Here is a 16758-nt window from a genome sequence, read left to right as displayed (position 1 = left end):
ATCCTCTCCTCTGAGGTTCTGGACCTTTAATTGCACCAGGAAAGTACAGTAACGAGTTTGCGTTGTGCATTGGGAGAAGACTGTGACGGCAGGGACAAGCCATTAAAAGGCTGGCTTTATTGTGGCTGCGGGGCTGTAATTCATTACAAAACTGTCAATAAAACCATGGCATTATAATTAGGAGATCTCTAATACCACATCTCTGGGAGAAACATAGCTGTCAGTGCCAAACCCACTAAACTGTTGTGTCTTTGTTAGGAGGTGGACGGACTGGTGCCTAACCGACCAGACAAGGCCTTAAAGAGAAGCTTTAACATGACTCCTGGTTAAACAGTCACACAAAGTAGCAGCAACAAATATTTACAGAATCGCTAGGATAAAGTGTTGAGCAGCTGGGTTGGTTAAATAGGGAATTCAACAGGTGGTTGGAACAGTGTGTTGGCTCTTTGAGACCAACTGACAGTTTGACATGGAACTAGCTACTATAGCATAGTGAATCAGCTTTGTTCTCTATCTTTAAGTGGTACAACTCCTCTCCACAGCACACACACACCCTGTGGTGTTGGATAAAGTGGGCTCCTACCTTCGGGTCAGCGGTGAGCAGTTTGAATGCCTCGTACACCTGCTTCTCCTTCACCCCTCCTCCTAGGTCCAGGAAGTTGGCCGGCTTCCCTCCATGGAGGTCGATGATATCACACGTGGCCATGGCCAGACCAGCCCCATTCACTGTAATGACAGATCAAAGGTGAAACTAAACCACAGAGAAAGTTGAGAACTGTTACTGGTCTCATAAAACAGAGAAGGGCCTCTAAAAAAAGAGTTACTGTGCTCATCACAATTTTGATGACAAATTATGATTCTGGAATGCTGATAATGGTTTCTTGCCGATTCTCTGATGAAGTTAGATTTCCCCCCATTAGAGTCCAAATGAAGATGAGAATTGAAACGAAAACCCTTGAGAGAAAACAGTGACAAGTAGTTGGGATTTAATTCAATTAAACATGACCTAACACCAGCATTAAAACAACACAAACATGAAAGGGCTCACTGTGAAATCAATGAATAAATTATCTAATGAAGAGGGAATAACAACATTCTTTGAGGATTTAAATCTTTAAGAGGTACTGTTAAAACTTATAATTGGGATATTTAACACTTGAAGAAGTTGAAAAGTGGAGGGAAATGTGATTACGGCAATGCTCTTGACTTCAGAAAGCGAGCATTGATTAAACAAATTTCTGTGGCACTAGTGTTGTGCCGTATTATCAGGCAGCCTAGTGAGCGCATCCCTATCCTGTGGGCTTCTTGGTGCTTTGCTGCAAGGGAGCCAAGCGATTCAGTCACTTCCTGCCAAAGCCAACACGCTTCTCTACAAACGTCTTACCTCATTTGGTTTAGCGGCACTGAGCCTACGTCCTGGCAAGTGCCCTGACAGAAGTCTCAATAAAAGGAAACTGGTTTTAACAGCTGTCACTTTGGTGGGTTACAAAGCTTTTAAAGGAGCCCATCAGCTCTGAGCTGTTGTTCTGCAGGAGAGGCTGCGCAGGGGAAAGGGCCACTAACCTGTTCTCTTACTGCCACAATGTTTATGAGGCTTCAGGGCAGCCAGAAGAGACTCCCCAGCAGCCCAGAATTACACTGTAAAGCTTTGATTTATGACAGGGGAGGACCATAATGAGAAGACTAACAATCCAGCTCACTGGAGACTTTTTGGGCGGATTATGGCTAATTAGAAAGCATTGGTTATGGCAGCCTCCTTCTGGAGTCGTTAGAAAGCTGGTTGTCAATTTGGACTGGAGAGGAGCCCAGTCAGCTTTACTGTAGTTTGACAAAGTTTGAACGTCGTCTCCCAGCCTTCAATTATCTCATAAGGAAAATAACAACTCTATTCCAGTTGGCAGTTACCCATGGCTGAATTAATAGAACATGCATGTGCGTGGACAGCCATAATCAGAACTCACCAAAGCAGGCGATGTTTCCATCCAAGCCGATGTACTTGAGGTCCCATTTGGCTGCCTCCGTCTCGGTGGGATCGCTCTCTGACATGTCGTCCAGGGCAAAGACGGCTTTCTGACGGAACTCTGCGTTATCGTCAAAATTGATCTTGGCATCAAAGCACACCACTGAAAGAAGCGAGAGAGAGAGAGATATGAAGAGAAGAGGGACAGAATAATAAAGAGAGGAAGAATGAAATAGACAAAGTAGAAAAGGAAAGAGGAAGAGATGTAGAGAAAAAAAAGGAGGAAGTGAAATGGAAATGTAATAATTTATAAACTCAATGAAATATGTTAAATAAAATGTGGCAAGTGATCTCACCCTATTAGATGTAATTAATTCAGTATTTGTAATGGTGCACCTCATGTTTATGCATCGACAGTGCCTCAAAGGGGGAATATATTATGCATAATGGACAATACTTTTACACTTCACAAGGTGCAGTTCAAAGAAACTGCGAGTTGAATGTTACCTGCAGGCAAAGTATTTACTGCAGGGCTGAAATGCTGAGGTCTGCTCCTTATGGATTTGTACTTTGTAAGGCCCACTACATACCACAACCATTTACAAAGGGGTGATTGGAGCCTTCATCTATCAATACTCTATAACAGCCTGGAGGACAAATGACAAGTGGTACACGGGATCCCCATGGAACCAACTGTAAATTCACTATGTAATGGCTCGTCTCTGTGACATACTACCTGGGCTGAAGCTCCCAAGCGTAATAAAGGTAACATGACACACACACACACACACACACAACTAGGCAGAACAAAAATGTATGGGAAGTCACTTCTATTGCAGCTAAGTGGAGTGTTGGCTGTCTCCTGGAGCTGCTGTATGTGACCAACTGTAGTACAATTACATTCATTTTCAGAGTTTAACAGTCATTTAGTCTTACCGTCCCTTTGGTGATGAGGGTTCAGTTACGCTGAAATGCAAGTCAAAGTAAGAGACTAAAGTGAGGGAAAAAAACATGCCGTAACTATTCTGCCTGCAGTGATGTTCTTCAGTACCATGTGGCGTGCTGTTTAAACTCTACTGAAAAGATGTGCTCGGTAGTTCATTATCTTCCCTTGTCGTATATGTACAAATTAAATAACAAGTTGATCTACTTTCAATGGGAGTCTACAGAAACACAAGTTTCTGCCTTGCTTGTTGGATGGCAGAGTTGCACCTCTCAGTACAGCTTGGTTGTACACAACAAAATAACAGACCTCTCATCAATATTCATAAGCAGTGATTAGACTAGGCTACAAAACTGTATTTTCTTTGATGAACCAGACCTATAACAAGATCTTGTTTCATAACAATGAGTTTATCTGTATGATTGTTCCTCAAGAGGTAATTAGTGATGGATATGCTCAAACATATACCTAAAATCCCACCAAGGACACTCCCATGATGTACGAGAGAGAGCGAGGACAAGAGACAGATCCAGATAAACAGACCTAACATGTAGACACCAAAAAGAGAATGAGAAAGAGTCGTACCTTGTCCTTCGGGAGTCTCTCCGAGAGGATTGACTTCAACCTGAGTGGCGTCGACTTTCAGGAACAGATCATAGAGCCTCTTAATCTGATCTGCAGCCTGTGAGTTCCACAGAGGACAGTTATTACCCAACAAGGTGCCTCTGAGCAGCAGGCCAGCCAGGGCCACTCAGCACCACGCACACGCTAAATAAAACACGGCAAATCCCCTTATACACACAGAGCATGTGTGTGTGCGTGTGTTTTTGTGCGTGTGTGCACATGTGTGTGCAGGTGTTGAAAAATAAAATAAAAAAATACCACCTTTCTCAGGAGTTTCTGACAACCTACTATTTTCTAACTAACATGACTCAGCCTTTAGCTCATACTGTACAAAATATAGGCTACACAGCGGACAAAACATTAGGAACACCTTCCTGATATGAAGTTGGGCCCCCTTTTGCCCTCAGAATAGCCTCCATTTGTCAGGGCATGGACTCTAGAAGTTGTCAAAAGCGTTCCACAGGGATGCTGGCCCATGTTGACAATGTTTCCCACAGCTGTGCAAGTTGACTGGATGTCCTTTGGGTGGTGGACTATTCTTGATATACACAGGAAACTGGTGGGCGTGAAAAACCCAGCAGTGTTGCAGTTCTTGACACAAACCGGTGCGCCTGGCACCTACCACCATACTCCATTCAAAGGCATTTCAATCTTTTGTCTTTCCCATTCACCCTCTGAATGGCACACATACACACAATCCATGTCTCATTTGTCTCAAGGCTAAAAATCCTTCTTTAACCTGTCTCCTCACCTTCATTTGCACTGAGTGACATCAATAAGGGATCATAGCTTTCACCTATATACCCTAATAAAACAGTAATTAAACCACTATAATACAGCCATTGTGTGGCATATTAATGCATTAGCTATGAGTGAGATTACAATGCGTCTTTTGTGCCACATTATCCTAACAGGCGCAGTATTGCTATTGGAGTGACTGTCATTGTAATAAATCCTCTTTTAAAGAATACAGCGTTCAGCGGATGTCTCTGTCTGTCCCTGGCACCGAGCTGCTCTTTTGATTACGAGAAAAAGCCTGACAGAAAATGATGTAAGCACTACTCTCTGCCACACACTCACAGACCCACATCTGCAAACACGCACACACACACACTTTTTGTAATCTCAAAGTTTTCAAAGAAGCAAAGTTACTTCAAAGAAGGTTCCATTCCACACCTGCGTTTTAGAAGACAGAGTTTCAGAACTAAACTGACAAGCCAGACACTTAGCGAATCATTTTCCTGTTAAAATCAATGGCCATTCAATACCAAAACAGGCTGGTATTACACAGGGTGTACCTCTCAGACAACTGTGTATGTTCATTTCATTTGAAATAAAACATTCATTAAGTTGATTTATATGTTTTCCCCATTGTAACATTGAACTAATCCAATCCTTTATGCTGCTCTGCTCACAGATAGGAATACAAATTAGCAATATAATGCTACAAGACAATTGGCTCTAAAATGAACCAGATAATAACTTTTAATATCAAATGTGAATTGTGGAGTTTATACTGGCCAGGACTGGCTACAGCAGCAATGTCTGTTCATGATTTTGAGAGGACTCCAAAAAATGTAATGTACTTCAGTGACTTCATTTTTGTTATGCGCTATAATGGTGAACCTATAAAGCTTTGTCTGTTGTATAAGGACGTATGGACTTCTATAAACCAGCAGAGAGCCCAGTAGACTGGCAGTGTCCTATCCAGTTTCAACAGCTCTTGAGTTGTGTACTGTGGGTCTTCAGTGTGTGTACACTATTCTGCTTCTCTGCACTGCGGCTCAGAGAGCTTCGCCGGGCCCATCACCTGTCTCTCCAGAGGTCCTTTGAAACCCAAATTAGCTGCCATGCGGAGCGCCTGGTCGTCTCGCACCCCCTCGAATATATCTATGACTTCCTGTGGAAGAGAGAGGAAGAGAATGAGAGAGGGACAGAGCGGGTCAGAGAGAGACCGAGAGAGAGAGAAAAAGCAAGTGAGAGACCAAGAGAGCAAGAGGAAGAGCAAGAGAAAAACAGAGAGCGAATGGAGACTCAAAAACACTGCATGGTAATATGACAAAAAGTGGATATTCATATTAAATTACGGAAGCTGCAATTAAGTGGTGGCAACCTGCCAGATGTGAGGAAAGGAAACCTGATACTGTAACGATGGCATTATAATTATCAGGCACTTGTAGAGATGAGATTCTAACATGGAGAAGGGATCAAGGGATTTATTGTACCAATCAGGGGAGGGAGAGAGGCGAGATAACACCGCCAGTGAAAGGTGAGAGGTTCCATGTTCACATCTGTAATCATTTGTAACATATGCTGCTTCAGAGCTCACAGAACTGTACCTTAAATATGAGCTCTGGGGTTTTGTCGGCCACCTCCTCTATGTCCATCCCACCCTGAGGACTGCCCACCATGACAGGCCCGTTGCAGGCCCGGTCCATCAGGATGGCAAAGTAGGTTTCCCTGGTGATGTCCAGGGCTTCAGCCACCATCACCTGGTCAGTAGGGAGAGAGTCGGTCTACAGAGTCAGGCTACTGCCTTCCCATCACAGACTGTCCACAGACAGACAGGCAGGGATGGAGAGACACTGAACCATTACAACTCAGAGAAACTGGGGGTTCTACTTCTACGCTCTAGTGAAAATGAAGCAACGCGCTGGGAGATGGCAAAAGAAGAAAGAGAAAATAGAGAGAGATTCATGGAAAGACAGAGGGATAGAGATAAGTTGGTTGTTTGTTATCAGTTTCCTGCAGTCTAACTGGACCGTGTTAATTTGGACTTATTGACGACGCTCGTTCTGCAAACAGGAGCAGTGCAGCCCTCTTTCTCTCCCTCTCCCAGATTAACGTTTTGATCTACCACTACCACCCTCTCCCGGTCTTTCTCTCAATCTCACTGCCTTTCTGTGCCCCTCTCTCCCTCTGCTACTCTCTCCTCTGTCTTCTAGGGCTTTCTCCCCCTCTCCCCAGCCCTGGTCCGTACTGGCAGTAGAACCATGCTCTGTGTCATGTCTGGAGAGGCTGGCTGCAGTACGGTGAAGTGAAGAGACGTGTTACAAGGGCAAGCTGACAGCCGCCCCTGGTTCTCATTCAGAGAAACAGCCTGACAACAGAATTACAGCCTGTTAAGAGGGCGCATACCAAGGCCTGGATCCTGTTCAATCACTGCAGCTCTCTCGGGCTACTTTATTACTTTGATCCCATGCCTAATCTAATCCGAAACAGGCTTTGAGGGAGGCCTGTGACTACAGCCAGATAGCATCATATCTCCCATGTTTGTGAATGTCTTCATTTTTCTGAAATTAATCTTGTGTGTACCTGTTTTAATGTGTAACACATGACACACGCCTGCGTATCATACCATAGGTCCCTCTGGGAGGATTTATCATGTTACACTTGTGCAAGAAATACATTTTCTGTGCTTAGTTTATAAAATAAAACACTATCAGGTATTGTGTTATGTCAGTCAACTGACGTGCCATGGATAGATAATGCAGCACATTTTTCAATATGAAATTACATCTCACAACATTGCTTCTGCAGTTAGGATTTGTGTTGACATTTTTCTCTTTCCCTACTTTCCCCTCAGCCCGGCTGTTGTTGTAGTGAACTTCCACCCCCGCCAGCACTTACTACAAAAAAATGGCAAATGTGTCACTCATTTGATACTTCTCCTAAACTTTGCAGCAGGGGCAGGTGCAGAGCGAGGTGCGTTCCTAGCTGGCAGGAATGAAAGCAAGCGTTAATGGGGAGCTCTAGGCCATATTTCACTAGAAGGGGAAAGAGAAAGAAAGAGTGAGGAGAAACACAAGCTGCAAGACAGGAAGGCTTCATTATCTGCAAATGTGTGTTTTTGGAGTGGCTGCAGAGTGTGAGTGAGGAAAATTATATTCCTGCTTGTTAGTGACACTTGGAAATGGTTGTTTACGTGACTAACACTTTGGTCTCCAAGAGGCCCTGACTTGCATGCATTATTTGTTGCAATGAACCATGACAGCAAATAGCACAAAAACACAACAAATGACATCAGCTTCAAATGGCATGTCTCCACTAGAGACCTATCCCCAGAACTAGGGGAACAACAGAATATATAGACTAATGTGTTATTTCCCTGATGCTTTGTGCAGTCATTCATTTCATGGAACTGTATTACTGAATTGAAATAAACCGGAAATTAGAAAAAAACAGAATGACCTTTTACATCCAGCTGTGACTCACCATTTTTACTTTCACTCCCTCCTTTGGAGTCTGCTTGGTGGTCAGGCTGTAACCTAGCATCCTATTGGCCAGCTCACCCACCACCGAGGGGCTAAAGTCAAAGAAGAGACAGGATTGGCCCAATTACAACCACTCCATTGAATCAAGGCTAAACAAGGACAAACATCTTTCAAAAATAGAGGACTACCACCGTGGCAGAGAATAGACAAAGTAGTTATTTGCAGCTCCTGCGAGCTGTTTTCATTTCAACAAAGACATGGTTCAGCACATTTGTAACATGACTGTAACATGTTCTGACAAAGCACTGTTTTAGGAGAATCTTCAATATGTCTACACATCTCTTTGAATACGGCTCTCCTGATTTCAGCTCCTCTTTAAAGGCAGTGTGCGCGTCTCATTCCAGCTCTCGCTTTGCTCTCTGGTTATAGAATACAAATGAAGCCTGAGGTTGTGCTCTGCTTTGATAGATGGTAGTCGAGCGGGTGCGCTCACATCACTGTCTGGGGAGGCTCAACTTCAGATGGCTCACGTAGAAAAGTTTCCGGCTATCCCAAATACCGAAATAGGGTGACAATGACACACTTGGTAGCCATTTGTCGTAATTCACAGTTCAGTCCTTAACATGGCTGCTACCTTTGTTACATTTGTCATTTTAGCATCAAGAACATCTCTAGTAACTGGCCAGAGTATGTGATAAGGATTTTGTAACAATGTGCGAGCCAGGAGAACAATATGTTTGTGCTCCAACAGAAGAGCACAATTCCAGTAAACTACCACAGTAGAGTTCAGTGATGCGTGCACAGTACAATTTCGCAATGATACATTTACTATTTCAAAGTTTAAATGGGGGCAGTTGTCCCTAAACCAGTGTTTCCCAAACTCGGTGCTGGGGACCGCAAGGGTCCCCATTTAGATGTTTGCCCTAATACTACACAGCTGATTATTATTATTATTTTCAAATCGAAGCTTGATGATGATTTTATTATTTGAGTCAGCTGTGTAGTGCTAGGGCAAAAAACTGACTGGGACATTTGGGAAACCCTGCCCTACACTATCAAACTTGGCGTATTAGGTAACTGCAGCACAGGGAACGCAACATTGCATCTAGGAGGGATCTTGTAAAAACTATGACTACAGGAGGACATCTCTCTGAAGCAGTAGATACCGAGAAAACAAAACAGAAACACTCTGAATTGTCCACACATCCAAGTGAGTGTAGGCGGAAGTTGTTGAGGGTACTCCAGTGGAGGCTGCTGAGGGAGACCATGTGTTTGATGTATTTGATACCATTCCACTTATTCCGCTCCAGCCATTACCACGAGCCTGTCCTCCCCAATTAATGTGCCACCAACCTCCTGTGGGGTACTCACTCTTTAGTTAAGTGCACTCCACCTTTAAGGCCACTGTCGAACACGCCCTTCCCTCGTCCCCCAGCCAGAATCTGGGCCTTCAGGACTATCTCCTTGGCACCTGAAAAGAGGAGAGAAGGGCACCGTCAGCAGGATAGATAGCAGGATAGAGAACCAGGAGCGTTAGACCTCTCCAATCAGTACATCACCACAGATGCCCAGTACACATCCCCCCCCCCGTCTCTGAGTCAGATGTCATCTCACCCATCGCCCTGTTCTCTATTAGATCCTGTGCCCCTCCAGAGGAGAGGAGGGGGAGGAGGAGGAGGGGACAAAGGGAGAGATGAGGCTAGCAGGGGAGGTACATGAAGAAGGGTACTCCAGCTCAAGTACGACATTCCCCTCCAGCCCTGCTAATTACAGAGTAAGAAGACAGGATAGAGGGTACCCAGGAGAGGACAGTCAAAAGAACAGGCCCATTATAGACAGCAGGTGAACACACCCATACCAGGCTCTCACGCACCCATCAACAGACATGATTCCAAAGACATAGGCCCACACACAAACATGAATCTAAACATGTAATGCAACTGGGATTATTATTTTTTAGACCTTTAGACCTAATTTGTGCCATGTCCCAATTTCATGCCATTTTAAAGATGCGAACGACACCATATGCCCTACTTGCCCTCCAAGTCCTCTTTCCACACCAGGAGAGAGCACTTCAGGTAGAGCGTTCAGCTGTCTATCCAGCTGCCCCCTGAACACCCTCCCTCTCTACTCAAAATGGTGCAACAAGGGCACTTGATGGGATACATATGGTCTTGAGCAATCATTATCCTGGCAGGGAGTTCCGCCATGGGCCAACCAGAACATGCCTAGAAAGGCACGTTGACCTTGGGCCTGGAACATGGCTCCCTCACTAGCGAGGCTCCTCAAGCAGAGTGGAGTGTCTCCAGACGTGCTCTACAGACGAGGCTAAAAGCTCAGGCTGCTACAGTAGGAACAAAACCCAGACAAAGTAGCCTCTGACAAGGTGGCAGGGATTAAACCAATATTGCATTATTGAGCGCTCTCTCCCCTGGGAAGAGGAGGAGGAGGAGGAGGAGAGAATAAAAGGTGAACACATGCAGGGACTGTAAGGCATCATCATTGAATAAATATGTTAATAAAAAAATTAAAAAAATGCTACCTCGCAAAATTTGGAGTGTCCTGTGTGTGCAGCAGAGAGGGACTGAACAGAGGAAATTACTTTTGTAAAAAAAGCAAATAAGGACGCAAATGAGGAAGGTGTTCTTTCTTAGCACTGACAAGAGGCCTGGTGCAAGGTGAGAATAGGACCACGACAGGGACCTCTCTGAAAGGAGAAGAGGAGTAAGGGATCAGGAGGATTAAGGCGCAACATGGATAGGAAATGGACAGAAAGTACTACAAAAAATAATGAGGGAAAATAGAGTGGAGGGAAATGTGTAGACTATATAGCCAGACAGATGATTGGTTATTGAGAGACTGTGCTCCAGAGCATGGTTCTGGACAGTAGTCGATCTCACACTAGGATCACATCAAGGAGCCCTGATAACACACCAAAGCCCAAATAATGACTTATGATTTATCACACAGGAAAGAGAGTAGCTAGATAGACTTAACGGACACCATTGGAGCATATGAAGCTTACTTATCGGAAGAAGAGATAAACCCTTTAATGAATGGACCGTTATCTCACCAAATCAATCGCTTGGAAAATTGGCCTCAAATACACATACAAAAAACACACACCAAACCTTAACAGTGGCATCTAAAGAACGCCAAACACTTCACTCAGCCTGTTCATGTGTTTCCACTTTTCTCCAACACTGTCATCGTTGTAGGTTCCACTGTCATCATTGCTGCCACCAAGGCAAAAAAAACTCTGTCCTTTAAAATGCATGGGGAAGTAATGACGCCCTCGAAAGACCCCAGTGAAAATGGCACTTGGAGAGAGCAGAGGAGACATTACCCATTAATGCTCCAGACATGAAACATCACCCAACACAGGCAGGACTGTAGACTAATGACAGTGAGTGGATGAGAGTATTGACATAGGCATGCAGTACCAGAGGAGCAGTATACCTGCGTTAAACACACACTCTGTCCCTAGACAAGGGGAAACAAGGTCACACGTCTACAACACCTTGTGTGAAGATGTCACTCGGTACTGAATAGCATTTATGGATCGGTGCGGATCTCTTACGGACTCGCACACATAGACTACATTGGATTCAATGTGTCTGGTATTTGCTCATCATAAAGTAGGCCTACATCTTAAGGGATATTTATGGTTTTTCCTTTATCAACGGCAGCCATTGAAAGCAACAGATTTGTAGAGAAAAATGTGTTCTCTGTTACAGCCAAATACAAAACAAAGACATTGTGTGCTGCCACCATGAGCAATTGCTGATAGTATTGATGTGAGGTACGGTCGTTACATTTTGGGAGATGAAAGAGATATATCTTTCTAACAGCAGGTAGCACAAAAACAACAAAAGAACTCAAGGAGCCAAACAGAGCCAGCACTTTGTTTATTGCATGTAGAGTGATGAAATCAGACACACTGTAAGTGCAGTTTGGCCATGACACAGCACTAACATTTAATATGCAAAAACATGCACAACCAGGACATGTTTACAACAGTTATTTATTTTACCTGTGACACTAATATTAATACAATAATACATTCTCAGAAGTTGTGCATATAAGCAGTAAAAGTTGAGGAGAATAGGGAATCCCTACTTTAAAAGTGAAGGAAGGGACAAGCCAGCAGTATTGGATAACCAGCTATCTATTTCATTGGCACCATTTAAGGGCATGACGGATCTGAAAAGGGATATTTTCTCCTCCATTTCGTTTTTCTTTGGGACAGACAGAGAAGTACATCTCCAATCGCATCAGCTGTAATCGAAGTTATACAGCCGTTCCCGGACTCGTTTCCCAGTAATGAACGCAAATTAACTCCCAGCTTATTTACTGATGACAGCAGTCGGCATCGAGGCTGTTACTTCTGCCTCGACAACGTTATCCCCATCTTTTTGTATTTCAAACGTTCTGCCCTGCTCATCTCTCTCTCTGGAAGGATGTAGCCCAGGGGTTAGGGGACAGCAGAGTCTGATATTTCATTAAGCTGTAAAAGCCTGTGCACTGGGGGACTGTATAACCACAGAGACCAATCTGGAGAGAATTCAAGTTTTATTAGTCGTCGTACTCATGGTATCCCGTCCCATGCTTATTTTCAGGTTCCTTCTCGACAATGCAACAATAAAGAAATATATAAACAAAGTAAATATCTCAGTAGAATAGAATAAACATTTTAGCATACAGTTTGTCATTCAGGTTAGTGTTGTGGAGTAACTACAATGTTGTTGCTCACAGCCATTAAACTAACTAACTGTCTCCATTGGCCTCATGGTGAAATCCCTGAGCGGTTTCCTCCCTCTCCCGCCACGGAGTTAGGAAGGACGCATGCATCTTTGTAGTGACTGGGTATATTGATAAACCATCCAAAGTGTAATTAATAACTTCACCATGCTCAAAGGGATGTTCACTGTCTGCTTTTTCTTTACCCATCTACCAATAGGTGTCCTTTGCAAGGCAATGGAAAAGCTCTCTGGTCTTTGTGGTTGAATCGGTTTTTGAAATCCACTGCTCGACTGAGGGAATGACTCTCTTCTCTGTATACATCAATGATGTCGCTCTTGCTGCTGGTGGGTGTCTGATCCACCTCTACACAGAAAACACCATTCTGTATACTTCTGGCCCCTCTTTGGACACTGTTAACAACCCTCCAGACAAGCTTCAATGCTATACAACTCTCCTTCCGCGGCCTCCAATTGCTCTTAAATACAAGTAAAACTAAATGCATGCTCTTCAAACAATCGCTGCCCACACCTGCCTGCCCATCCAACATCGCTACTCTGGACGGTTCTGACATAGAATATGTGGACAACTACAAATACCTAGGTGTCCGGTTAGACTGTAAACTCTCCTTCCAGACTCACATCAAACATCTCCAATCCAAAGTTAAATCTAGAATTGGCTTCCTATTTCGCAAAACAAAGCATCCTTCACTCATGCTGCCAAACATACCCTTGTAAAACTGACCATCCTACCGATCCTCAACTTCGGCGATGTCATTTACAAAATAGCCTCCATACCCTACTCAATCAATTGGATGCAGTCTATCACAGTGCCATCCGTTTTGTCACCAAAGCCCATATACTACCCACCACTGCGACATGTACGCTCTGGTTGGCTGGCCCTCACTTCATACTCGTCGCCAAACCCACTATCTCCAGGTCATCTACAAGACCCTGCTAGGTAAAGTCCCCCCTTATCTCAGCTCGCTGGTCACCATAGCAGCACCCACCTGTAGCACGCGCTCCAGCAGGTATATCTCTCTGGCCACCCCCAAAACCAATTCTTCCTTTGGCCACCTCTCCTTCCAGTTCTCTGCTGCCAATGACTGGAACAAACTACAAAAATCTCTGAAACTGGAAACGCTTATCTCCCTCACTAGCTTAAAGCACCAGCTGTCAGAGCAGCTCACAGATTACTGCACTTGTACATAGCCCAGCTATAATTTAGCCCAAACAACTACCTCTCCCCCTACTGTATTTATTTATTTATTTAGCTAATTTGCACCCTATTATTTCTCTCTACTTTGCACATTCTTCCACTGCTAATCATCCATTCCAGTGTTTTACTTGTTATATTGTGTTTACTTCGCATCATGGCATTTTTTTTGCCTTTACCTCCCTTATCTCACCTCATTTGCTCACATCGTATATAGACTTGTTTCTACTGTATTATTGACTGTGTTTGTTTTACTCCATGTGTAACTCTGTGTTGTTGTATGTGGCGAACTGCTTTGCTTTATCTTGGCCAGGTCGCAATTGTAAATGAGAACTTGTTTTAAACTTGCCTACCTGGTTAAATAAAGGTGAAATAAAATGTAAAAAATAAATAGAGATGAAGTCATTAAAATAAATCATGTTAAACACTTATTGCTTAGTGACTCACTTATTAAGTCCATGAAACTTATTTGTTAAGCACATTTTTACTCCTGAATTTATTTAGGCTTGTCATAAAGGGGTTGAATACTTACTGATCAAGACATTTCAGATTTGTATTTTTAATACATTTCTAAACATTTCTAAAAATATAATTCCACTTTGACATTATGGGGTATTGAGTTTATGCCAGTGACACAAAAGTGACGCAAGTGTTTAAATTGTGCAGTATTTAGCTAATAAGAGTCTGGTAGCAGCAGTTGTGTAGCGTACGTGAGTGCATGTGCTAAAGTGCAGAGAATTAGAGCAGGTGGTCAGTCCAGTTCAAGTGTTCAGCATTCTGATGGCTTGTACATACCAACAGGCTCAGAGAACAGTTCATGGCTGGGGTCCTTGATGATGCTACGGGCCTTCCTCAGGGTCCGTTTCGAGTAGATGTCCTGGATGGGTGGTAGCACGGTCCCAGTGATGTATTGGGCCATCTTCACCACATGCTGGAGGGCCTTGCGTTTGTGGACGTAGAAATTCCCGTACCAGGCCGCGATACAACCGGTCAGGATGCTATCGATGGGGCAGCAATAGTATTTGGAAAGGACCCGGGGTGGCATGCTGAATTTCTTCAGCCGCCTAGATATGCTGTTGCTCCCTCTTTGACAAGAGTGGTGGTCGTGTTGGTCCATGTCAAGTCCTCGGTAATGTGAACACAGAGGAACTTAAAACTGCAGACTCTCTCTACTGCAGTCCCATTGATGTGGATCAGGACATGTTCCCACCTCTACTTCCTGACGTCAACAATCTACTCTTTTGTTTTGCTGACATTGAGGGAGAGGTTGTTGTCCAGGCACCACAATGCCACTTCACTTGCCTCCTCCCTATAGGCCGACTCATCTTTCTTGGTTATCAGGCCTACAACCGTGGTGTTGTCCAAAAACGTGATGGAGATGGTGTCGTGCAAAGCCACAGTCCTGGGTGAACAGCAGAGGGCTGAGGATACACGCCTGGGGGGCCCCGGTGTTATGTGTCAGTACAAAGGAGGTGTTTCTGCCAATCCTCACAGCCTGTTGTCTGCTCGACTGGAAGTCCAGGATCTAGTTGCAGAGAGCGGCGTCCAGACTCAGGGCTCTGAGCTTGGTGTCGAGCTTAGAGGGAACAATAGTGTTTTATGCTGAACTGTCAATGAATAGCATTCTCACATAGGTCTTGTCCAGATGTGTTATGGCCGTGTGAATTCCGATGGATCTGTTAAAGCGGTAGGTAAACTGCAGCGGGTCCAGTATTTGCCCTCAAAATGAGATGCACTCGGTAACGGTCTGTCTGCATGCCACACCATGGAGAGGATAGGTGAAGTCAGACTGAGTGTGTGTGCTTCCCAGTGTGTGTTTCGGTCTATTGCAAGTAATGTGGCAGCTACACGTAGAAGACTAATCAAAACTCTGGGGAGACAGAAAACACACAGGGACAATCAAAGATTCAGTGTCTCCTATGGGATTCAAACACTATTAGTAGAAAGTAAAAGGACATTTGCAACATTGTCTATTAGGGGTGTGAAAGTTTAAACATTAAATGAAATTGGGAACCTTAACATTAATTAAATATTTTTTTCCCCTCCCGCAAAAAAATTGTAATCACCTTGCTTCTGTGATCTTTCTCTTTGCTAATGACGCAAGAGTGTGTGTTCAGTCTTTGATCTGTTGCGTGCAGAATATCCTAGCCTATTCAATGATGAGACATTGCAAGTCAGGAAATTGCAAAATACAGCATTCCATTGCGACACAGCTTTTGATTGGTGATAGATAGGCCTAGTGCACAATTCTACTGTGCCCATCCCCTCTCTCTCTCCGTCCCTCGCTAACCCCCTATGAAAGACACCTTACGTTTGTGTTCTCAGAAGTACGGCAACTAACAAGACTCCTCCTCCGTTGCAAAAATACTGAATCTTAAGGAATAGAATCTGCTTCGAGCGGGTATCATATTTTCTATGATAAAACCTTAATCAAACTCTCAATTCAAGAAATAACAGAATTGAATAACATTCTGGGATAATTTGAAAAGCTACTTCACCAAGTCACTTTCAACCATTTAGAATCTACATAATGACTTGTTGTATCGAGAACACATCACTCTGCTCTGCAATGAAGACGAAGGTTTCATGCGGCATACAAACTTGTAAGCCTTCATTTCTTTATGACTACTATGAGGCTAATGATAAGCCACCCAAAAACAGAGTATATGACCTCTTTGAGCTGTGCAATGCTGCTGCACCCTCCATCCTGCTGCGTCCCACTCTAAGGCTGAATCTAATGATGCCGTCTCTGTGGAGCTCTACAGGGGTTCATCCTCAGCCTAGACCTCTGCTGACTGCTACAGTATCACATCCTCCTGTCACTGCCCTCATGACAGCTGACTCCTCGTTAGCCTCGTCCACCTGGGTCCACAGAGTGCCAGAACTAACGAGTCCAGAGCTGGACTTCGTGCCACACTACGACAGAGAGGCAGAGTTCAAATCCTTAGACCAGTGTGGAGAATGTTAGTCACTCTGGAGGGAGACAATACCCAGATGTATGGTCATACGTTTTCAAGACCAATGTCTCGATAAAGGCTAGCATACTGTCATCCAAACCAATA

General features: G+C 44.1%; 1 protein-coding gene across 1 annotated transcript in view; it reads right to left on the bottom strand.

Annotated features, from left to right (window-relative positions):
* LOC109891006 (succinate--CoA ligase [GDP-forming] subunit beta, mitochondrial) overlaps window positions 1-16758 on the bottom strand; it is a 151476-nt gene that overhangs the window by 79470 nt on the left and 55248 nt on the right. The window contains exons 3-9 of the mRNA XM_020483239.2: window positions 9113-9212; window positions 7743-7833; window positions 5867-6019; window positions 5338-5427; window positions 3489-3585; window positions 1962-2123; window positions 584-726 (exon numbers count right to left, since the gene is read on the bottom strand). Coding sequence (XP_020338828.1) covers window positions 584-726; window positions 1962-2123; window positions 3489-3585; window positions 5338-5427; window positions 5867-6019; window positions 7743-7833; window positions 9113-9212 — 836 coding nt within the window. The remainder of the gene's footprint in view (window positions 1-583; window positions 727-1961; window positions 2124-3488; window positions 3586-5337; window positions 5428-5866; window positions 6020-7742; window positions 7834-9112; window positions 9213-16758) is intronic.

This window comes from Oncorhynchus kisutch, linkage group LG5 (assembly GCF_002021735.2).
Source record: "Oncorhynchus kisutch isolate 150728-3 linkage group LG5, Okis_V2, whole genome shotgun sequence".
In the NCBI taxonomy this organism is placed as follows: Eukaryota; Metazoa; Chordata; class Actinopteri; order Salmoniformes; family Salmonidae; genus Oncorhynchus; species Oncorhynchus kisutch.
This window is presented reverse-complemented; position numbering and strand designations above follow the sequence as displayed.